General features: G+C 38.4%; 1 protein-coding gene across 1 annotated transcript in view; it reads left to right on the top strand.

Annotated features, from left to right (window-relative positions):
* The window catches only part of LOC308686992 (uncharacterized protein), a 57,786-nt gene that overhangs the window by 18,413 nt on the left and 13,045 nt on the right, over window positions 1–26,328 (top strand). The window contains exon 2 of the mRNA XM_081359150.1: window positions 11,892–11,985. Within this exon, the coding sequence (XP_081215276.1) occupies window positions 11,915–11,985 (71 nt within the window). The 5' untranslated portion in view covers window positions 11,892–11,914. The remainder of the gene's footprint in view (window positions 1–11,891; window positions 11,986–26,328) is intronic.

Here is a 26,328-nt window from a genome sequence, read left to right as displayed (position 1 = left end):
GTCCTGGTGCCATGTACACTGATGGACACCCTTATGCTTGAACATGGTGTTCGTTATGGACAAACTGTAACTAGCACAGAAGTCCAATAACAGAACACCACTCGGGTTCAGATCAGGGGGGCCGTTCCTCCCAATCACGCCCCTCCAGGTGTCACTGTCGCGGCCCACGTGGGCGTTGAAGTCCCCCAGTAGAACGACGGAGTCCCCAGTCGGAGCACTTTCCAGCACCCCTCCCAGAGACTCCAAGAAGGCCGGGTACTCTGCACTGCCGTTCGGCCCGTAAGCACAAACGACAGTGAGAGACCTATCCCCGACCCGAAGGCGTAGGGAAACGACCCTCTCGTTCACCGGGGTGAACTCCAACACATGGCGGCTGAGCTGGGGGGCTATAAGCAAACCCACACCAGCCCGCCGCCTCTCACCATGGGCAACTCCAGAGTGGTGAAGAGTCCATCCTCTCTCGAGGAGTGTGGTTTCAGAGTCCAAGCCGTGCGTAGAGGTGATCCCAACTATCTCTAGTCGGAATCTCTGAACCTCACGCACAACCTCAGGCTCCTTCCCCTCCAGAGAGGTGACATTCCATGTCCCTAGAGCTAGATGTCGCGTCCAGGGATCGGGTTGTCTAGGCCCCCGCCTTCGACTGCCGCCCGATCCACTTAGCACCGGCCCCTTACGGTCCCTCCTGCAGGTGGTGGGTCCACGGGAGGGTGGCCCCATGTCGCTCCTTCGGGCTGAGCCCGGCCGGACCCCATGGGGGGAGGCCCGACCACCAGGCGCTCGCATACGAGCCACAACCCCGGGCCTGGCTCCAGGGTGGGGCCCCGGCTGCGCCATACCGGGCGACGTCACGGTCCTCATTTTTTTTGGCATCATAAGGGTTTTTGAACCGCTCTTAGTCTGACCCGTCGCCTAGGACCTGTTTGCCTTGGGAGACCCTACCAGGGGCATATAGCAGACAACATAGCTCCTAGGTTCATTCGGGTACTCAAACCCCTCCACCACGGTAAGGTGGCAGTTCAAGGAGGGGGTATTCTGTTATATATATATATATATATATATATATATATATATATATATATATATATATATATATATATATATATATATTTGTGTATATTTTGAAGTATATTCTGTATGTTTGTTTATTATTTATTATATAATTTTTTTCTGTATCTTTGTTATCCCACTGATATAGTGCCCTATATATATATATATATATATATATATATATATATATATATATTTTTTTTTTTTTCTTATTAATTTATTCATTTTTATTTATTATTATCTGTATCTTTTTTCATACTGGGGTAATTGCTGATTGTTTGTCTTCGATATGTCATGTTTAATCGATGTTAAAACAATAAAAATTTGATAAAAAAAAAAGATAGCCTTTTGAAATTAAGATGTCAAAATCGAACGGTTTAGGAAAAAACCTCTGGCACCTAAAGGGTTAAGTTTTCGATAATCTGTGCAGAATCGATATGAGCCATCAGGTTTATTTACTAAAACACAAGGAGAACTCCATGAACTGAAACTAGATTCAGCCAGATTATGAGCAAGCAGATAGTTCACCTCTTGTTTCAGCAGATCCCTTTTAAAAGGATTGACTCGATAGGCGTTCTGTTTAACTGGACATGAGGTTCCTAAGTCGATATCATGTTCTATGACAGAAGTGCAACAAGGAAGGTCAAGGAAAAGAGAGGGAAATTACATCAACTCAGTGACATCACTCCTCTCTTTCAGTAGCAAGTATACTACACCACCTGTCAAAATGATTGATGGGTTTGACCTTTGACAGGTTGAACTTCCGGTATAGGGGGCGGGACTTCCGATATAAGGCTATGATATCTTGTGTGTGTGTATATATATATATATATATATATATATATATATATATATATATATATATATATATATAAATCATGATAGTGTTACATGGTTGTTGGGTAGCCGACCTGTAAACGGTAAAAACGTAACATTTAAAAAAGAGACGTGATTAGATAATTAAAAATCTTTACAGTATTCATAAGAACAAATCTTTATAATGGCGATGTGTGAAATATATATATTCTCCTCACTTTCACCGTGCTCTGGAATGCAAAGAAGGGGATAATGTCAGAGGGCGCGCGCACAAACACACGTTTTAACTAACACGTTTAAATAAACAGCGTGCCCCTGTTTTTAAGAGGCATTATGACCGGTGTGAAAAGAGGGCCCTGATTTCTAAACATGTTTGTGAACCCATTTCATGCATTGCGTTGTTTCATAAGCTGTATGTTTTTTTTTCATCAACTCTATAAACATTTAACTGATTGCAATTTTTTGTGACAAGCTACAGATGTGTTATGAGGATGAATTGCATAACATGCTAATATTATTTATTGCAGAACATATTTATATCTTTTTGCAAATATGTGTTAAATTGCATTTCTGTTGTAATCTTCGTTTGATTTTGTTTGTTTTACACTGCAGATCGATCAAACGGATGTTTGTGTGGGCTGTTAATTGTAAGACTTGCTTTGTGAAGTCTTCATGTTATTTATGAGAGGCAGTATTGCCATTTCTTTTACACAACGAACTACAGTTTCACACACTTTCACGTGTTTCTTCCATCTGCCAACGGTGTCGCCATTTCTCATTTCACCCGTTTTTGTGCGTACGCCTGGGTCAGAGCTTGCGTGAAGGACTGCACATTTTCCCGTCAAGTTTGCTTTTTATAAATACCAATTATTGCGTAGAAGTTTATAAATGAGGCCCCCCAGGTCTCTTTGCTCAGGACATTTAGACACATCAGATCCTAGCTCACCTGTATTAACAGTATAAAAGAAAGTGTCAGGCAGTGGAACTTCATCTTGATTTTCAGATAATGGTTTAGCCATTGATCGAGTAACTGCACAAGCTGGAAACAAATCAGGAAATTCTCTATAATTTTCAACATCAGATTTCCTAGGTATACATGCTCTTATGGGCGGAGCTGCCACACCACTCCGTCCCCAAACATTCCCACCAGCTAAATCATTTCCCAGAATAAATGTAATCCCAGGGACTGGAAGTGAAGAACGAACACCAACTACTACATCACCAGATACAATGGCAGAGGAAAGATGGATTCGATGCAAAGGCACTTCAACAAACCCCATCTCAAAACCTCGCACTAACACATGAGTTCCAGTAGCAGTTTCAGAAGTTAAAGGCAAAATTCCTTCTAAAAGAAACGACTGCGCAGCTCCCATATCTCGAAGAAGACGTACTGACACCGTTCCGTTTGAACCAGGCAATGACACATTTCCCTCAGTGATAAAGGGTAAATCAACGGAGGAAGTTATACACTGATCAACAGATTTATCACTAGAACTAGATAAATGACGATCTTTCTCATCACGAGTGTCAATAGTGAATGGTGAGGTAGAAACTAAAGCAACAGGTTTCGACAGTTTTTCTTTCTTCTTAAGAATAAGATCATATAAGTCAGATATTTTATGACCAGGTTTTTTGCAATAAAAGCAAACCATGTCTCGTGAGAGTGCAGGTTTATTAGAATATTCAGCAACTGTCGCCTTAATATTCCTACTCATCACAGGAGACTTTGTCTTGGGTTGAAAGCAAAACTTAGACTTACTCATATCGTTGGTTTTAAGACCGACTGAACTGATCTGAATGACCGACGATGGGTTAACACAAATTCATCAGCCATGATAGCCGCTTCAGAAAGTGTATTCACCTTGTGTTCAGTGAGATGCGTAGCTACAGCATGAGGAACACAATGTTTAAACTCCTCTAAGAGAAGCCTAATAGTAATTTCACTTAAATGACAATTAATAGGTAATTTTCATTCCCATTTAAGTGAAATTATTGAACTTAAATATATGAGCTTGATAAAAATGATAATTTTAGAAGAAAATTTTTAGAAGAAAATTTCAGATGGCACTTAGAGGCTTTTGCATCTGAACTCTTCATATATATATATATATATATATATATATATATATATATATATATATATATATATATATATATATATATATAATGTACTTTATTATTTCTTTCAATTCAAACACATTTAACACAATTAGCCATTTTGACATATTTGATCTTTTTTTCAACATTGATCCAATATTATTTAGCATTGTATTTTCAACCTCAACCAAAATGATGATTCTGATGGAATTTCAACATTTAATCAATGTCACCTTGCTATCTGGGAAACGATCAAATATGTCAAAATGGCTATCTTGGAGATTCACTTAAACATTTTATTCACTTAAATACAGTTTGTCTTAAATGGGCGTTAATAGTTGGGAGAAAATATGATGCGTAATAATGATTAGATCTGCATTTGGTCTTAAAGGGGCAGCAGTCTAATAAACCTGCTGACGATCGCTCCATTAATGTGAATCAAACAACAAAAGGCATAGAGAAAATCAGTCGCAGCTCTTGAATGAATAATTTAGGCTTTTATAACTTTAATCTATGATAAACTATGCAGTGTTATTTTAAATCTGACTTTATTAGATGTCTTTTTAGCCCATATTACTCCTGAACAGTAATGCCGACATTACTGAAATTAAAGCACTGGGTATATAATTTGTATATTTGTTTAATTGTATACTTTTTTTTTGTTTGACCATGTGTTTGTACTTTGTTTTTGGTGTCCTATGTCTTCTGAATATAAAACACAAAAGCCTGCACCCTTCTGCATAACATGCATGTTTTATTTGTTTTGTTAAAGCATTGCTTTTTCTTTTGCTATAAATATTTATTTTACATTTCAAAATATAAAGCAATATTAAATGTGTTCATAATAGTTTTTCCCCTTTTTTTTTATATAACAAAAAGAACCGATGAGAATACCGTTAAAGTACCGGATCGATAAGGAGTAGTAATACCGTTAAAACCTTAACGATACCCATCCCTATTGGCAGCAACGAATTAAAAGTTATGGCCAATTTAACTGTGATTTAGGCCTAGTCCACACGGACACGGGTATTTTTATAACCGGAGTTTTCCCTCCTGCGTTTTAAAAAAAAATCCCGTCCACACATGCTCAGTTTAAAAGAAATCTCCGCCTACATGAAAACGCAAAAAACACGCTATCACGCGCTGTCAAGAGCATGCCACACCAGCAGGCGGCGATCGTAAAGCCACGTTGGCCAATCAGAAGCCTGAATCAGAAGCAAAAACCCCGGTTTTACTGTCTACACGACAACACTGCAACCGGCGTTTCTGAAAATCCTCACCCTGGCAGGGGTTTTCAAAAATGTTCGGTTTCAGTGACCTGATACTGCGTTTCCGCGTGGACGAACGGCCGAACCGCGTAAAAAAAGTCACGGTTATAAAAATACCCGTGTCCGTGTGGACAAGGCCTTAAATTCAGTATATATACTTCTGCCATGTTGCCACCCCTCAAAAAATCCTGCCCCCCTCTCGCCACCCCATAAATATTTTTCTAGATCCGCCACTGAGTAGACACAAACGATTCACTGGGAGTAATTAACTCAGTGCCTACCTCTATAACTCCTCTATCAACAAGTGACTGCTTCAAAGTAGTCACGATAGTTTCCTTCAGCCTCTTTTCTTGAGAAGTAAGATCGACACTGAAGCGTTCGGCAATTTGCACCAACTGCTCCTTTGTAACTCTCAAGCTTCTGATGTACACGCAAAGAAATCTTCGATCACCAAAGACATTTTATTCATATCCTGTAGGCATACGCACAATAACACAAACGAAACTACTAGCTAACACACGTGAGGCGATGTTTACCCGAAATACAACTCCCATAAGCCACTGCTTCAAAAAGGAACTATGTCACCGTATTACGCAACCTATGCTCATTCACAAAAACTTCCCACAAGTCAAAACACAGTGTAAGTGCGAAAATAAACCGCACTATACACACAAACACAACGATTTACCTTTATTTGTTTTTGTAGAATGGATTTTCCATTTACAATATGAGAAAACTCCAGCTCCTAACTCAGAAAACACTAACTAAAAATCCTACCTGGGGGCTGTTCCATAAAACAAGATTAGAGTATAAGCCAGGCTTATTTCTGTTAGTCAGACTTATTGTCGGTGGATTCTGTTTCATAAAGCAAACTTAAAATAGTTCAAACTCAGTTACCCCGGCAACTTATGCTGGGAAACTAGCCTGGTCCAGGGCAGGCTAACTGTCAGGCTAAGCCTCAGCTGTTACACAGATCATCTAACACTGACCAACAAGAACACAATGATATTACCACTGACACTCTCTCATACCATTATTGGACTTTAATCACTATTAGTCCAAAAATAATCACACAGTATACAGAAAAATTTACTTAAATAAGGCTACAATGATAAATTAGACAATATAGACCTATATATATATATAGATAGATAGGCCTATAGGCTATATACTACAGGTTTTCTTTTTTTACTGGCTGAATGTTTTGTGCCCAAGATTTAATTAGATTGTTTTAAAGATTTATGAATACATTTCTCTCTGGTTTTGTTTGGCAGCTGTAGTACATGTTTATGATTAGAAGAACATTAGAACACAATCTGAAAAAAGCTTTGTAAAGCAGAAGTTAAAATCACAAAATTAAAAATAAATAATTACAAAAGCAGAGTATAAATTTTAACTGGTAAGATGAATCTGAGCTTAGTAATTGATAGCCTACATTTGATTTACCCCATTACAATAGTCCCTTTACAGTTATTGCTATCATAAAAATATACACACAGGTTTAAAATAAGGCACATCTAATGTCCTAACAAATATTTTAGTATATATGAAGAGTTCAGATGCAAAAGCCTCTAAGTGCCATCTGAAATTTTCTTCAAGAATGATCATTTTTATCAAGCTCATATATTTAAGTTCAGTAATTTCACTTAAATGACAATTAATAGGTAATTTTCATTCCCATTTAAGTGAAATTATTTAACTTAAATATATGAGCTTGATAAAAATGATAATTTTAGAAGAAAATTTCAGATGGCACTTAGAGGCTTTTGCATCTGAACTCTTCATATATATATATATATATATAAAATGTACTTTATTATGTCTTTCAATTCAAACACATTTAACACAATTATACAAATGGACAGTTCCTTTAAAGACATCATATTTTCCCCCAATAAATATTCCTTATTTTTCCTTCTACTTTTTTTCTTTTGTGATAATACCCACCAACACATAGCCTAAAAACACACATGATTAGAAGAACAATAACCAAAAAGTACATAGACACTTTTACATATGATTTAAGGGGGGAAAGACAAAAAACAATAAATAAATAGTAATAAAAATTTAACATGAACATATTTATATCAAACTCTTATAATGACACATAATTCCTAATAGTTATTCAAGTAATATTATTTGAATATCAAATATTCAATATTAAATAAGTAAATAAATAAAATAACAAATAACTTGAAATAAAAGGGAGGGTTATATAAAAATGTAGTTAATGTAGGCTAATATATATTCCTTTATTTTATGGAATATTCTTTGATTTTAGAGTTGCACATATCTTTTCAAAATGTATACATTTGCTCTTAATTTAATGTTATCCTCTCCATAATGTACTTTAGAAACTAAATCTACTCATTTAAAACTGGGGATTCTTGCTTTCTCCCAAAAAAATATTGCATTAAAAGCTGTAATTCTCAGCATTCTAAATAAGTATAACGTACATCATCTTTATTAAGTAGCATAGGTCCTATAGGCTACCCAAAACTATATTTTGTATCTCTATATATTTAGTTTCTTAAAAAAAAATCTTCCCTGAATTATAGGCTACTTCACTGAAGTACTTCTGTTCGCTAGAAGTTCAGTGCAACTTATCCAACATCCTAAAGATAAATTATTATAATTAGAAGATATTTCTAGTTTTAGAAAATATCGCATATTAATTTTCCAAGCAAAATGTCAATTTTAGTCAGTATTATTGCGCCCCTATTTGGCGCGCATGCGCGCAGCAGCGCTCGTTCAATATGAATATCAGCAGCAAAATGGATATATTTGCATGACTTTCTAACATTTACAGATGGAGAATATAACTGTAAAATGTCAGTTTTGCACTGAAGGGAAAAAACATGTCACAAACGCATAAAACAGCACAAAATATTCGCTGTTTGATGGTGGATCGATTTGATCCACGATCGACCTCTAGGGCTGCTTAAGAAACGCGTGCACACGCAATTATCTAGACTTGATAAACCTGGATCAAATTAGTGAGATTGCGTGAGCTTCAATTACCTTTTATGGAACCACTTTAGCCCCAACTCATTTGTTAGGCTCATTCAAGTCCGGTTTTGGAGTTTAATCCCCGCTTTTCTAAGCGTCTTTTATGGAACAACCCCCTGGTCTTCAGAGATGTACCGGGCTCGGGGCGGAATTAAACGCTAAGATCCGCGACAATCAATCAATCTGAAAGTCCGGAAGCGTACCCCCTACAGAAAGTTAATCTCCACCCAGGATAACCTCCAAAAACAAGAAAGGCAAAATAAAACAAAACAACAAACAGTGCTCCGTCGAAAGGATTGTAGGCTATTCACAATCCAGCTCTCATTTATAAAGGTAACCATTCCCAAAAACATACACACATACAACCCATACTTACCGTTTCCTACCCCCCATAGGATCCTGGACGAGACACACAATTTATGTTACGGGCAGCTCGTCTCGACTGTACATAAAGTATACAAGTACACTGAGATAATGACTTGCAAGATTTTATTAGTCTTCAAAATTAAAGGGGAGAAATAATAATCCATATGGGGAGGAGAAAAGGTTGGTATGGCTATGGGCTGTAAACAAATAAAGGTTCGCAAAACAAGTGACTTCTCCAGAGGCTGTCGATCCCCTGGACGAAGTGAAGAGGAGTGTTTGAATCCAATGTTTTATCCTCTCCGTAATTAAGTAGTGAACAGGTAACAGGGGTGTGCGATCTCCCACGCTCTCCTGGAAGAACACCGCCACCAGCAGGCGAGCAAGTAGAACGCAGGGTCTGTGTATTCTTAAATTATTTTTAAAACACCGGCAAATATCGTGTACACTTCTTTTTCTACTTCTTCTAGCGTGCGTGCAGTTCAGTTCTCTTTTTTTTTATACAAAATCTGAATACAACAAAATGGCACAAAAACAGTTATTATACAAAGAAAACACAGGCGTGGAAGGCTCAACACAAATAAAGAAAAGGAAAAAAAAATAGATTAGAAAAAATTAAATAAAACAGATTATACAATTTTATTGCACTTCGATTTTCCATTTTTGAAAGGGCATCTGAGAAGTATTTTAATTCAATTCTGAATATAATAAACAAAGGAGGGGATTTAAAAATCTACAGTAACTTACTGTCAACTGTGTGCACAATACTCAGATTCTCTATTTCATACTCAGATTCTCTATTTCTCTAACCCATCTGCAAGAAATAGTGGGTCATTTAAAGCCGTCGGGCTCCTCTATGGATGCCATCCCTCCTTTTCTGTTGAAAAAAGTTATTGATGCTGTGGGGCCTTATTTGTTAAACATTATAAATCGATGTCTGGTACCAGACCCATGGTACCTCCAAACCTCCATGGTACCAGAAGCATTGAAACATGCTATAGTTCGGCCGCTGTTAAAGAAACCCAACCTAGACTTAAATGTTATAGACAATTTTAGACCAGTTTCAAATTTGCCTTTTATTTCTAAGATTTTAGAGAAGATAGTTCTGAAACAATTGCAGAGTTTCCTGGATGAAAATAAGGTATTTGAGCTTTTTCAATCAGGTTTTAAAAAATTCCACTCAACAGAGACTGCACTTTTGAAAGTCCTAAACGATGTTTTAATAGCTGCCGACACTGGGGTTTCTACTGTACTATTACTACTAGATCTGAGTGCGGCCTTTGATACGGTGGATCATTCTATTCTTCTTGCTCGTCTGGAGCACTGGGTGGGTATCAAAGGTCCTGCCTTAGAATGGTTTAGGTCTTATTTGTCAAATAGGAAGTTTAGCGTTAACATTGGGGAATATTCGTCAAAGGCTGCTTTTCTATCTTGTGGTGTTCCGCAGGGATCCATTTTAGCTCCAATTCTTTTTTCGCTATACATGCTTCCATTAGGGTCTATTTTCAGGAAACATGGGTTGTCGTTCCACCGCTATGCGGACGACACTCAAGTTTATTTACCCCTAAAATCAAATTGTGATGGACTGGAAAAAATTAGGGCCTGTATATCTGATGTGAAAGCTTGGTTATCTCTAAATTTTCTTAATTTTAATGAAAATAAAACCGAAATTATAGTATTTGGCTCATCAAATACTCTTTCTCAAATAACCCTAGGTAATGTAACACTGTGTCTGCAAAGACTTGGGTAAAGAACTTGGGTGTTGTGTTTGATGATGGTTTGAAATTTGATAAGCAGATAAGCTCAGTGGTCAAATCCTGCTTTTGCCAGCTCCGTCTTTTAGCCAGAGTAAAAACAATTGTATCTTTTAATAATTTTGAAAGACTAATTCATGCATTTCTGACTTTGAGGCTTGACTATTGCAACTCATTGTATTATGGGATCAGCCAATCAGCTTTATCCCGGTTGCAGATGGTACAAAATGCGGCGGCGAGACTTCTAACAGGTACTAGAAAACGGGACCATATTACTCCAGTATTACGTCATTTGCACTGGTTGCCTGTACGATACCGTGTGGATTTTAAAATTCTTCTTTTGGTTTTTAAATCTTTAAATGGTTTGGCCCCTACTTATCTTTCGGATCTACTGATAGAACATTGTCCAGTTATGTCTCTCCGGTCCTCAAACCAGAGATTATTGTGTATACTGAAATCAAAGCTGATAAGTAGGGGTGATCGTGCATTTTCAGTGGCGGCTCCAAGACTGTGGAATGCGTTACCTTTTAGTATTAGATTTGCTCCATCCTTGGCTGTTTTTAAATCTAGGCTAAAAACCTATCTTTTTGATTTAGCATATGGCTAAGGATGAAATGTATTGTTTTTGTATTGTTTTTATATTTGTCTTTTGTATTGATGTAAAGCACACTGGTCAACTGGTGTTGTGTTTAGTAGTGCTATAGAAATAAAATTGACATTGACATTGACAATACACAATACAAAATAATACTGTAAAAAACACAAAAATCTACAGTAACATACTGTACACAGGTTATACAGCAAAAAACTGTTGAGAAACAGTATAATACTGTGAAAACAACAAATCATTTACAGTGAAGTTTTCCCTTTGGAGGGAGATTTACGACCCTTTGTGTTCTAGTAGGGCATTTGAATATTTAATTTTATTGGGTGTTTAAGAAAAGAATCTTCAAGATTCTTATAATACTAATGAGTTACAAAGTTAGCAAAATGTAATGTAAATTAACAAATGTAACAAAATGCTGCATTCTCCTTCTCAGCAAGAATTAAGTGAGAGTCACAACTCTCTGGAGATTCCTTTTGGGGTCGTAAAAAGGTCTTATCACTCTTAATGTGTCCTGTAACAGGACACCGGGTTCTGCCAGTGTGTTAGCTTCATTTGGTATGTTAGTTTTTGGGGGAAGTTTCATAGACCTTTGTTGGGTGAGTGAGTTTGCTGGATTATTCATTAAATATAATTTTAATAATTTGTGTGTGTCTGATTGGTCCAGATGCTACACCCAGCAGTCATCCATCATTTGTGTTCATACTGTTAGGCTGCGATTGTTCTGATTCTTACTAGTACTGTTCTGAGTATTATTCTGATTCTTACTTAATAGATTCTTACAAGTCTTTGCAATATTCTGTTTTCTAGATATGTTTTCTCTGATGTGAATGTCAACAACTGTTTACATATTAGCCACAAGCTGTATCATTTGAAAAAAATGACAGAACTAAAGATGAATGCTTGATAGTTTGTTCAAATCATATTTTACAGATTGTACAGATTCATATTCTACAATGTTGAACAATAACAGAGAGAAGAGCAGCTCAGAGTCTGACCAGACAGAAGAGAAACATGCAGTCAACAGGTTAGTGTCATATTACACATTATTTATGAGAAACCGTAACAATTTTTATTTTTTAACAAATACTTTTTATTTCATTTGGAGAGGAAAAGTAATGCATATTCTGGTGTTTTTCCATCGTTTACATGGAATCATTTGAAATGTTATACTTATATATATATATATTTAATTTCTGGAAGCCGGGCTAAATAAGCAAGCACTGTTGCTAGACCCACAGTCACTACGCAGATAATTCATAAACTTTGAAAGAATACAAGAACGAACATTTTTGATAATCACACTCATATAATATATAAATTAACATAACAGATCATTCATTAATAACTTGATTGTCAACCATATAAGTAAATCACTCATCAAATCACTCAAAAGGATATAGATATACTGAAGAGACAAGGAATTCCAGATTTTCCATTTCAACAACGATATGCTTAAACGCTGAAGTTTTTTCTTTGAGTTTTCCGCGTACAGACGACACTACTGTCTGGCTCGTTTCCACTGAGCGGTACGGTACGGTACGGAACGGTACGCATTTATTTGCGTTTCCACTATCAAAAGTTGTGAATGGTACCAAAATGCCGAACCATACCGTACCACTTTTTAGGTACCCTTCCGTTGTGGTACCTAGCACAGTGGAACGGTACTAAAAGGTGGAGCTAGACTCACTGCAGGACGTTGATTGGTTGACAGAGAATCGTCACTTGCGCGTGCTACACAGGGGGGCAGGGATTTGTATTATTTTGAAGGTACCCCCGGGCGTCACCATTGGCTAGCGGAACCCCACCTGCAGTTAGCATCCCATTGACTCCCATTCATTTTGGCGTCACTTTGACAGCGAATAACTTCACATCTGAGGCGTTTAAAGACTCCATTTGTCCATTATTTATTTCTAAAGAAACACGAAAATGTATAAAAGGCTCCATTACCTTGTAGCTTACGTTATGGCCCTGTAGAAGCAGTTTTTGTAAAAGTAGGCTAACGATTGCGTCACAGCCACGCGACTCTCTGTCGCACAGTAGAGAAATAACCGAATGGACAGGAGGAGAAGCTCGCGGGCAATCGGGTGGACGTCGAGGCAAAATGACAAAGTAATTAATCAGAACACCTACAAAAAGTTTCTCCTGCTCCAAGATCATGGACAGCTCCTACTCACACTCTCCGTCTCTGCGAGTTTCGGAAGGTAATGATTCAGATTGATCTTGGCACAGCTACTAGAAGACTGACGGTTTGCTCACGTCACATCTACGTCATCAAGCTCAGTTTGAGTCTGCGCAGTACGCTGGACCCCCCGGAAGTAAAAGTTTCTAATTGGCTTCACTTTGTCTCCGTTGAATCCAATGGGGGCGCTGTGTCCATTTCTTTTACTGTCTATGGTGCTACAAGGGGAATGACAACATAAGAAGCGCCATTTTTTAATATACAGTTTAATATAATACTACTGTTACTGTATCACGAAATGTAATTTTAAGAGTTTTTCAGACGAGAATGTAGTTGTTTAAAGCTCAAATCTGTGGTTTATTTTTAAAGATGATTTTTTTCCCCGGCTGTGAGATCCATGCGGGCAGCGGGCGCTCGGTGCTCATGTTTCCCGGCTGGATGAGCCTTTCCTCGTCTAAGTTAGTTCTTCTGACGTTCGCCGCTGACGGTAGTGGTTAAACATGAGATATAATTCGTCTTGTGTAGACCTAACGGGCGATCTTTGGTCTTGTGAATATATAATTCGTTCCCTGTCAATCGTTTTGGCTGAGGTCTAAGTTTAGTTTCATATTATAGGCTATTTGTATTTAACTTTACTGTTGTAATGTTAGACTAGAGCGCTGCATTTGGATATTTGACTGAATTGTTTGCTTAATGTCTTATTGTATAGCTTCTTGTACCTTTTACTTAAACTTTTATATTGGCTATTATTGATAAAACTGAAATTTTACACAAAGAAATATGGTTTCTTGTCATTTTTTTATTACAAGATTATCACTGATGTTTATTGCAACATTTGTACAAATGCATATATTGCCTGAAATATGTTTAATTTTATTTTTTTTTTAAACGAAAAGAGGTAACGTTAGGGTTGTGTTTTAAATTTCGTTTTGTTATAACGAATAACGTGCAGTGAATAATCAATATGTGTTGCGCATGAACCACATTTGTGTCCCTATAATGTTTAATTTATTTAAATGAAAACGAAAAGAGGCAGAGTGGTGTTTATAACATATTTCGTTTTATTGTTGCTTAAAATGTACATACAGAGCAACAGAGATAACCGGAGTAGCAGAGCGAGCTGAGTGACGCTTTTAAGAACGAGCTGTACCACTTGCATGTAGGAGTCGCACATGGCAAGTACAAACTTTGCGTAGGCTACTTGATATTGAGAAAAGCCTAATGTCTTCTTGTGACAAACATGTCGAGGAGCAAGAACAAGATCTGCTGCATGTCATCCATTGTAGTTTACTATGTTCTTCTTCGCGCGAAAATGACGTCGATCGAAACACCACGCCTATCAAGTAAGGGTACTGTTGGCAGTGGAAACGCTAGCCAGATCATGGTTAACAGACCCGTATCGTACTGTCCCATACCGTACCGTACTGCTCAGTGGAAATGAGCCAAAAATTATCCCCATTCACACGGATCCGCTAAAACGATTAATTCAATTCAATTCAATTCAATTTCATTTGTATAGCGCTTTTCACAATACACATTGTTTCAAAGCTGCTTTACAGAAAGTGCATTTCATAAATGTACATAGAAAAATAAAGTTAGTTAATCATGTATTAATTTAATTTAGGGAATAACATCGCTGGCGTTGAGTCGTCTCTTCACAGGCGTCAAGTCGTCTCATCACAGGTGTTGGGGCATCTGAAGTCTCCATGAGAGGCCGGATACAAACTGGAGCTGACGAACTAGCGTCCCGAGATAACAACAGAAAAGCAGATGGGAAATAATTAGCATAGCTGCTGTTCATAATATTAATGCTTTTGATCCGATTTAACTGTAGTATAAAAGGTAATCATTATGTGAATGCTTAGCTAAAGAGATGCGTCTTTAATCTAGTTTTAAACTGGGACAGCGAGTCTGAACCTCGAACAATATCAGGAAGACTATTCCAGAGTTGTGGAGCTAAATGTGAAAATGCTCTCCCTCCTTTAGTAGACTTAGATATCCTAGGTATGACCAGAAGCCTCGAATTTAGTGATCTTAAAGAGCGCAATGGATTGTAGGGCGATAGAAGATCCGTTAAATACACTAGAGATAAACCATTTAGGGCTTTATAGGTCAGTAGCAATACCTTGTAATTGATACGGAACTTAATAGGTAACCAATGTAGTGATGATAAAATTGGTGTTATATGATCATATTTTCTTGACCTAGTAAGAACTCTAGCGGCTGCATTTTGGACTAACTGTAGCTTGTTTATTGAGGATGCAGGACAACCAGCTAATAAAGCATTACAGTAATCTAGTCTCGAGGTCATGAATGCATGAACTAACTTTTCTGCATCAGAAACAGATAGCATATTACGTAGCTTAGCAATGTTTCTAAGGTGGAAAAATGCTGTTCTTGTAACAAATGAAATATGATTTTCGAAAGACAAGTTGCGGTCTAATATAACACCCAGATCTTTTACTGTAGTGGATAAAGTAACAGGACATCCTTCTACGTTAAAGTTGTATTGCAAGAGGTTTTGTGGGCATTTTTTTGGACCAATAAGTAATACCTCCATTTTATCTGAATTTAATAGCAGAAAATTACACGTCATCCAGTATTTAATATCTTTAACACACGCTGTCAGTTTAGATAATTTAGCGTTTTCATCTGGTCGTGATGAAATATATAATTGAGTGTCATCAGCATAACAGTGGAAATTAATTCCATGTTTTCTTATAATATTACCAAGTGGCAGCATATATATTGAGAATAGCAGAGGGCCTAACACAGATCCCTGCAGCACTCCATAGTCTACTGACGTTATCTTTGATTTTTCCCCATTTAAACAGACAAAATGGTAGCGGTCTGATAAGTACGATCTAAACCAGTTTAATGCCTGTCCCTGAACACCAGTGTAATTTTGTAGTCGGTCTAAGAGTATTTTATGATCTATAGTGTCGAACGCAGCACTAAGATAGAGTAAAACTAGTATTGAGATACAGTCTTGGTCAGAAGCTAGAAGTAAATCATTTGTGATTTTAATGAGCGCAGTTTCTGTGCTGTGATGCGGCCTAAATCCAGACTGAAATTTTTCATAGATGTTATTTTCTTGCAAGAAAGAGCACAATTGAGCGGACACAACTTTTTCTAGTATTTTAGACATAAATGGAAGATTTGAAATGGGTCTGTAATTTGCTAGGTTATTACCGGTATGATCTAATTGTGGTTTCTTAATGAGAGGTTTTATGACTGCGAACTTGAATATTCTTGGAACATGACCTAAAGATAAAGATGAGTTAATAATATTGAGAAGAGGCTCTTCCACTATAGGTAACACCCCTTTCAGTAATTTAGTGGGTATTGGATCTAATAAACGTTGTTGGTTTAGATGCAATGATAAGTTTATTTAGCTCTTCCTGTCCTATAGTTGCAAAGCGCTGTAATTGTTCTTGAGGGGTGATAATTGAGGTTGAATCATAAGACATCATTAAAGATTGTACATTTACAATTGTGTTTCTGATGTTTTCTATTTTCTCAGTGAAGAAATTCATAAAATCATTACTACTAAACTGTAACGGAATATTTTGCTCAGGCGATGCTTGTTTATTTGGTAGTCTAGCCACGGTGTTAAATAAGAACCTTGGATTATTTTGGTTATTTTCTATTAGTTTGCGGAGATGCTCAGCCCTGGCTGCTTTTAGGGACTTTTTATAACGTGACCTACTGTCTTTCCACGCAATTTTAAAGACCTCTAAATTAGTTTGTTTCCATTTACGCTCTAAATTACGAGTCTCTTGATAACATGTGTAGCACTGTTGTACCATGGTGCTTTAGTTTTCTCTCTAACCTTTTTTAATCTAATTGGTGCAACAATTTCTAATGTACTAGAGAAAATGGTGCTCATAGCTTACTTCCTGCTTTGCTACTGTTCGGATGCTTTTGCCTACTGCTCCGCACTTTGCTCTATCGCTTTCTTTATTATTACATTTTATCACCTAATTTTAACTTCAGTGAATCAGCACAGTGCTCAGAACGCTTGGATTACTATAAAAAAATAAATAAAAAAAAGCAGAATTATTTTCATTCCTTCAGAATTCACTGAAGCTTACATTCCGAGGAAGAGAAAACTGAACTGCTTACATTCCGACGGAAGAGAAAACATTCACAAGGATAAGAGAAAATGCGTCCTTTTGATTCTACTTGCTGTACTAACTGCCAAAAACTTTTACAAAGGATTACAGTTCTTGAAACAAAGCTAATGGTAGGATCAAACCAGACGGAACCCACAACAGAGTTTCATCATGGACAAATACAGCGCACAGCCGGTGAGTGTCATGAATTTAATGCTCCTCAACAGAACAGACCTAGTGCAGAGAAACAAACCTACAAACCGTTGGTACAAAGAGGGGGCAAAACCCAAAAATAGAGACATTAGACTCTCTCGGGCAAAAATAGTTTCATCTACACCATACACAGCTACAAGGATTACAAACACTGGTCGTCTTCCACAACCTATTCATCTTAAGAACAGATTTGAAGTATTATTGAATGAGGAATGCTCAAATTTGTTAAATGTGGATGAACACAGACAGCCAGGGGCTCACTCTGATACTAACAGGCGCTCAAGGTCAAGCAGACAGCGGCACTCAGCTCAGAGCGCAGCCGAGGTCAAAACATTGATAGTTGGGGACTCTACGATCAGAGATATCAGCTCGAAAGATACAACTACATGCTGCCTTCCACAAGCAACAACCTCTGACGTAAACAGAGAAATTCAAAACATTTTGATGAAACATAAGACTGCTAATCGACTCATCATTCATGTGGGGAAGAATGATATCCATAAAGAGCAGTCAGAACAGCTTAAGAAGGATTTCAATGAACTTTTTGAAACACTCAAAAGACTGAAAGTACAAACATTCATCAGTGGACCACTTCCAGCTAGAGGAAGTAACAGGTTCTCACGGTTGCTTGGGCTTAATTCATGGCTGCAAAAAACCTGTAATATAAAAGGAGTGAATTTCATAGACAACTTCAATCTTTTCTGGAATCAGAGGCCACTGTTTCAACAAAATGGCCATCTTCCAAACAAACTGGGTTCAAGAGTGCTAAAGGACAATATCCTTTTCTCCCTTCATCATCCTTCTGCCAATCCAATCAACCAGAATGGCACACACTCACCTGGACACAGTTTGAATGACCACAGGACTTCACTTCAGGACTTGAATGGACATGCAGCTGAGACATCTCACAAAGACAATGATAACACCGTGCAGCCAAAACAACTTCTGCTCACGGACACAACTTCAGCTGAGCCCTGCCTACAGAGCTCACCAGAGTCAGACTGTGACATATTAGAAATGTCACAAGATTCAGCTCCCAAGGACAGCATATTACAGCCTCGAATAACAACAGATTCAGCACCCAAGAATGACCAGGGAAGCCAGGACAGCATATTACAGCCTCCAATAACAACAGATTCAGCACCCAAGAATGACCAGGGAAGCCAGGACAGTACATTACAGCCACCAGTAACAACAGATTCAGCACCCAAACACGACCAGGAAAGCCAAGACAGCATATTACAGCCTCCGTTAACACCACAGCCACTCTCACCGCTATCACTATCTCCTACATCCCCATTGATGTGTTTCTCAGAGAAAATGGAAAAACTAGTGTATGCTGGAACCCAATTCGCTGGAAGCCCCCAGATATCAACCAGAAAAACATCACTACCACCAAAGTCTATGGGCGCAGCTCGCCCTCTCCCCCCTCCCCCTCTTCCTCCTCCTCGAGCATTAAGGCCCCTTCCACAACGCCAGGGCCCACAACTTCCACCGTCTGCTCGAGGTGTTACAAAATCAACCGATACCAGCTCCAAGTGATTTGTGCCGGGTCCCCGCTGTGATAACAGTAACTTTCTCAAATGTTTACAGAACAAGCGGGAACCCAGTGTTCCTGTATCATCTGTTCATTCACATGTTAGAAAGTCTAAGGCCTTTAAAAGCCGTACAGCAAACCCATCTAATCTGGTGCCTATCACACGACAAACTAAGATTGTGGACACAAAAAGCAAGACTGTTAAGTTAGCACTTTTAAACATCCGCTCACTTAAAAATAAATCACTTCTAGTCAATGACTTTATAAGCACATACAACCTGGACTTTATATTTCTAAATGAAACTTGGCTAGAAGACAGCTGCAGTGCAACAATCCTCAATGAAACATCTCCCCCGAACTTTACCTTTATGAGTGTCTCCAGAGCTGGAAGGAGAGGTGGGGGTGTAGCTGCTCTTTTTAAAGATGTCTATCAATGTAAGCAAATATCATTTGGTAATTACCCGTCTTTCGAATATCTGGGTATTGTGTTAAAAGGTGCTCCACGGATTTTACTTATCACTATTTACAGGCCTCCAAAATACTCTTCAGCCTTTGCTGAAGACTTTACAGAACTGTTATCAATAATTTCCTCAGAGTTTGACAGTTTCACTATTGCTGGAGATTTTAACATTCACATAGATAATGCAGAAAATAATATGGCAAAATAAATCAATACTGTTTTAAAAACTTTTGATCTGATTCAACATGTACATGGGCCCACACACAATCGTGGACACACTCTAGATTTACTTATCAGTAAGGGTCTAAACATTTCATTGAATGATATTAAGGATGTCGCACTCTCTGATCATTACTGTATTTTCTTTGATTTATTGATCTCTCCTGCCATTGAAGTTAGATCTGTGTCTGTCAAGAAGAGATGCCTAAATGAGAACACTAGTGTACTATTTATGAAGGCTATATCCCTAAGACCGAGCATATCTACTGACTTGGTTGATTCTCTCCTTGATTCTTTTAACTCGAAGGTTAAAAATGTAATCGATGATATTGCTCCTGTGAAAGTCAGGAAGAATGGTAAACAAAAAGCACCTTGGAGAAACTCAACAGCAGTGCAAATTATGAAAAGACAATGCAGAAAATCAGAGCGCATGTGGCGAAAGACAAAACTTGTAATCCACTATAACATCTATAGAGACACCATTCGTGCTTTCAATATGGAACTAGGCAAAGCTAGACAGACTTTCTTCTCCAATATCATAAACAGAAACCTAAATAATACTCGAAATCTCTTCGCTACTGTCGACAGACTAACAAATCCCCCAAGCCAGATTCCCAGTGAAATGCTCTCCGACAGCAAGTGCAGTGAGTTTGCTACCTTTTTCTCTGAGAAAATCAATAATATTAGAAAGGTGATCAGCACATCCTTGAGTTGCGCTGGGGTCAGTCAGATCAGACCACCTGAGAAAGTAGTTACTATGTCTGATTTTGAAGAAATTGATGGCAAAATTCTGAAAGAAACCGTTCAGCACCTTAAAACATCAACCTGCGCCCTTGACACACTTCCCACATCTTTTTTTAAAAGTGTGTTAGACTGTTTAGAAGCAGATCTCCTAGAAGTGGTAAATGCCTCACTTTTCTATGGAAGTTTTCCAAACTCCCTTAAAACTGCTGTTGTCAAACCCCTCCTGAAAAAGAGCAATCTGGATAAGACTATATTAAGCAACTATAGACCGATCTCAAATCTTCCTTTCACAGGCAAAATCATTGAAAAAGTTGTCTTCAACCAGCTGAACAAATTCTTAAACTCAAATGGATACTTTGACAATTTTCAATCTGGTTTCCGACCGCACCACAGCACAGAGATGGCGCTCATTAAGATAATAAACGATATTCGCTTAAATACGGATTCAGGCAAATTATCAGTGCTGGTGCTACTCGACCTCAGTGCTGCATTTGACACTGTCGATCACAAAATACTTCTAGACAGGCTGGAAAACTGGGTGGGGTTTTCTGGGACAGTTCTAAAATGGGTCAGGTCATACTTAGATGGGAGAGGTTATTATGTGAGTATAGGTGACCATAAGTCTGAGTGGACGCCCATGACATGCGGAGTCCCTTAAGGCTCAATTCTTGCGCCACTCCTGTTCAACCTGTATATGCTCCCAATGAGCCAAATAATGAGAAAGAACCAAATCTCTTACCACAGCTATGCAGACGACACGCAGCTCTACTTAGCCCTATCGCCTAACGATTACAGCCCAATTGACTCTATGCTTCAATGCATTGATGAAGTCAACAGCTGGATGTGCCAAAACTTTCTGCAGTTAAACAAAGACAAAACTGAAATCATTGTGTTTGGAAACAAAGATGAAGTTCTCAAGGTGAACGCATACCTTCACTCTAAAGGTCAAACAACGAAAAATCAGGTCAAGAATCTTGGTGTGTCTTTAGAGTCAGACCTTAGTTTTAATAGTCATGTCAAAGCAATAACTAAATCAGCATACTATCATCTGAAAAATATTGCAAGAATTAGATGCTTTGTTTCCAGTCAAGACTTAGAAAAACTAGTGCATGCTTTCATCACCAGCAGGGTGGATTATTGTAATGGACTCCTCACTGGCCTTCCCAAAAAGACCATAAGACATTTGCAGCTCATACAGAACGCTGCCGCCAGGATTCTTAGCAGAACCAGAAAATATGATCATATCACACCAGTACTCAGGTCATTACACTGGCTGCCAGTTACTTATAGGATTGATTTTAAAATATTATTACTAGTTTATAAATCATTTAATGGCCTAGGACCTCAATACATTGCAGATATGCTCACGGAATATAAACCCAACAGATTACTCAGATCATTAGGATCACATCAGCTAGAAGTACCAAGAGTTCACTCTAAGCAAGGAGAGTCTGCTTTTAGCTATTATGCCAGCCGCAGCTGGAACCAGCTTCCAGAGGAGATCAGATGTGCTCCTACATTAGTCACATTCAAATCCAGACTCAAAACACTTCTGTTTAACTTTGCATTTAATGAATGAGCACTGTGTCACTGTTTGTCCGACTGTTTATACTGTATCTTATTTTAGTCTTTATTCTAAACTGTTTTAATTATTTTTAGTTCTTTCTCGTTTCTTTATTTTAAACTGTTCTTTATTCTAAACTGTTTTAATTATTTTTAGTTCTTTCTCGTTTCTTTATTTTAAACTGTTTTGTATATTCTTATTTCTTCTGATTATTTTTAATAGTATGTAAAGCACTTTGAATTACCATTGTGTATGAAATGTGCTATATAAATAAACTTGCCTTGCCTTGCCTTGCCTTGCCTTGCCTAGTGCTAGCTCATTTCCTCTAGTTCATCTTATGATAGCGTATGATAATTTGGGTAAATGTTTAAATGGGTAAATGTTGATAATTTGGGTAAATGCTTTTATAATAAATTATCTATCTATCTATCTATCTATCTATCTATCTATCTATCTATCTATCTATCTATCTATCTATCTATCTATCTATCTATCTATCTATCTATCTATCTATCTATCTATCTATCTATCGTAATAATGTATGATTTGCAAAAATGAAAACTGCTGCTTCTGTGTAGATTAGAGAATCAAAGTGTATGCGCGTTGTGCATTGATTATGCTACATTGATTATGGCCAAGCATGCGCCCTTAAAATAGCACATGAATAACATGCGCAACGCGCCACTGACTTTAAACAATTTTTTCCTGGTTAGTGGCGCAATTGTTTTCTAAACCTGAAAAATAGTATGAAGGAACTTTTTGCGCCTGAACACGCCTCCTTTCTTGCGCTGAACCACCCAGGGAGCGCAAGATCATTTCCTAGTTTAGCAACGTGCTTCTGTGGAGGGAAAAGCGTGCTTTGCGCGGGTGCCAAATAGGAATGATACATGCGTCGGTGTACAAAGTCAATTGCGCTGGGTGCAAGATAGGGCCCCTAGGGCCCCTGATCTTGGTTTCTTCCGACGAAACTTCCTGTTTCGAATGCGCGTGCGTCGCGTCTGAACGCGTTGTTGTCTTTGGAGCTCCATCGATTGATTTATAATTCTTGATTTCTCTTTAAACTCACTTACAACAATCATTTTCTACTTTTCCTCACCTCATAGTTACAACGCGGACTGTTGAGCAGACGCGTCTCAAGCCTAGTGATCCAATGCTGGATACTCTTATAGGTTACGTCCGTGGATCACGGCTGAACGCGTCTTCTCTGCATTCATTTACAAACAAACATTTTTTTTCGCCTATCGTATGTCTACTCTACACCCGTACCACTAAAAAGACGGATTATATCCAAGACTTAAGCCATAAATTAGTATTAATATTGATAGCATCACTGGTAGCGTCGTTGCTAACTTAACGTACTGTACATCTGTTAAAATGGCGAATATATCAGATGTAAGTATTCTACCTTTTGGTGCAGGTGAAGACACATTTGAGCTGCACGCGGTGCAGTCTGAGCTGGAAGCTGTTGAGAAACAGATCCACGACCTTTTAGTGAGACAAGCCGAGTTGATAGACCGGCGTTTGGCTCTTGAAACATCACGCGCCGATGCACACAAATCAGAGTTTAACGTTACTAACCCGCTGACTCCGACCTCGTCTACTCCGTGCGTTTCTCAACATCGGTCCCGAGCGTTGAGGTCGCGATCAGCCATGGTCTCGTTCACTCCGGCTCCAACACGCCACCACGAAGCCTGGATGGTTCCGCAGCGGAAGACGCGAGTCAGGTCTAGACCAAGAAAACTCTCTCCGACCCTCCCGGTTTTCGAGATATCCACACAAAACCGCTTCTCCCCTCTTCGCGAAACAGAACGCGATGCTGTGATCATCGGCGATTCCATCGTTCGACACGTACACGCTACGTTAAATAAAAGTAAGGTGCATAGTCACTGATTTCCTGGTGCTCGTGTTTCTGGAATCGCCGCTCGCGTTCCCGAGATTCTGAACGAGCGCGTCGGAACTGTGGTCTTGCACGCGGGGGTGAACGACATCAGGCTGCGCCAGACGGAAGTTCTGAAAAAAGACTTCAGGAATTTGATCGATACAGTACGCAGCACATCGCCTGATATAACGATCATTGTGTCAGGACCGCTTCCCATGTACTGACTAGGTCATGAAAAGTTTAGTAGATTATTCGCGCTAAATGATTGGTTAATGTCATGGTGCAATGAGCAGAAACTGCTCTTTGTAAATAATTGGAATCTGTTTTAGGAGCATCCTAGGCTTTACCGTGCTGATGGCTTACACCCAAGCAGATCTCCAAAATGTTAAATACCTTTTGACTAGTAACCAATAAAAGTCCAAATCATAGTCTCTGCTGCACCAATTTAACTGATATAAATAGTGTTGAACATTGCATAGTATCTGTGTCTATTCCTCGTTTAGTGAGATCAAATAATAAATCTACTGCAGGATCTAGAAAAAATCTAATTGTTATTAAACCAGAAAATGTTGCTATTAGTAATCAAAAACAATTTATAAAGCTAGGTCTTCTAAACATTAGATCACTCACACCTAAAGGCTGATTTATACTTCTGCGTCGGACCTACGCCGGAGCCTCTACGCTGTAGGCAACGCGTTGGTTTTCATTTATACTTCTGCGTCGTTGTCCGTGTTGACGCGCGCAGAGGGAGCATGTGAAACCCGAGTGAGCGGTCCAAGCAGACCAATCTCAGCGCTTGCGTCCGCGTAGAGTTGACGCGTTGTTACATTTTTGGAGAGGTGCACGTCAGGGTACGCCGGAGGGTACGCGCGCTACACACAGCCTACGGCGTATGCTACGGCGTAAGTTCGACGCAGAAGTATAAATTGGGCTTAAGGCAGTTATTGTAAATTAAATAGTCACAGATAATAGCTTCGATGTACTTTGCAACAACATGTTGATGTCCCCATCAACATGTACACGTACACGTACTTTGCCTTACTGAAACCTGGCTTAAACGGTCTAAATGAGTCTACTCCATCAGGATACTCCTATAAGCACGAACCCCGTCTGATTGGTCATGGCGGCGGTGTTGCAACAATCTATAGAGATATTTTCAATGTTACTCAGAAAACGGGCTATAAGTTTATTTCGTTTGAAGTACTTGTACTAAATGTTACGCTCTTAGATGTTAGAAAAACATCCCTATTATCTCTAGCCTTGGCTACCGTATATAGACCGCCTGGGCCTTACGCTGATTTCCTAAAAGAGTTTGCAGATTTTCTCTCAGACCTATTAGTTAATTTCGATAAAGCATTAATTGTTGGAGACTTTAATATCCACGTAGATAATTCAAATGATGCGCTAGGGGCTGCGTTTACAGATTTATTAAACTCCTTTGGGGTCAAGCAAAACGTTACCGGACCAACTCATCGTCTTAATCATACACTCGATTTAATTATATCATATGGAACCGATCCAACCGATATAGATATCATTCCACAAAGTGATGATGTCACTGACCATTATATGGTAACTTGCATATTACGTACCCCTGTAATATATCATGCTGCGCCGCGTTATCGATTAGGCAGAACAATCCTTCCATCCACCATAGATCATTTTTCAAATTGCTTATCTGATCTGTCTCAGCTGCTCAGTGAACCCAAACAAACAGATGAACTTGAGGAATTAACTAGCACTATGAGCACCATTCTCTCTGGAACATTGGATATTGTTGCACCCATTAGACTAAAAAAGGTCAGAGAGAAAAGTAAAGCACCATGGTACAACAATACTACGCATGTTCTAAAAAGAGAAACCCGTAATTTAGAGCGTAAATGGAAAAAAACTAACTTAGAGGTCTTTAGAATCGCATGGAAAGACAGTATGTCACGTTATAAAAAGGCCCTAAAAGAGGCCAGGGCTGAGCATCTCCGCAAACTAATAGAAAACAACCATAACAATCCTAGGTTCTTATTTAACACCGTGGCTAGACTAACAAATAAACATATGTCTCCTGAACAAAATATTCTGTTACAGTTTAGTAGTAATGATTTCATTCAAGTTCTTCACTGAGAAAATAGAAAACATCAGAACCACAATTGTAAACGTTCAATCCTCAATCGCGCCTTATAATTCAGCCTCGATTATCACCCCGCAAGAACAATTACAGTGCTTTACAACTGTAGAACAGATAGAGTTAAATAAACTTATCACTTCATCTAAAACAACAACATGTTTACTAGATCCTATACCAACTAAACTATTGAAAGAAGTGTTACCTGTAGTGGAAGAGCCTCTCCTCAATATTATTAACTCGTCTTTATCTTTAGGTTATGTTCCAAGAACATTTAAACTGGCAGTTATAAAACCTCTCATTAAGAAACCACAATTAGATCCACATAATCTAGAAAA

The sequence above is a fragment of the Scardinius erythrophthalmus genome (genome assembly GCF_964197995.2).
Source record: "Scardinius erythrophthalmus genome assembly, chromosome: 2".
In the NCBI taxonomy this organism is placed as follows: Eukaryota; Metazoa; Chordata; class Actinopteri; order Cypriniformes; family Leuciscidae; genus Scardinius; species Scardinius erythrophthalmus.
The sequence above is the reverse complement of the archived record's forward strand: the minus strand, read 5'-3'. Positions and strand labels throughout refer to the sequence as shown.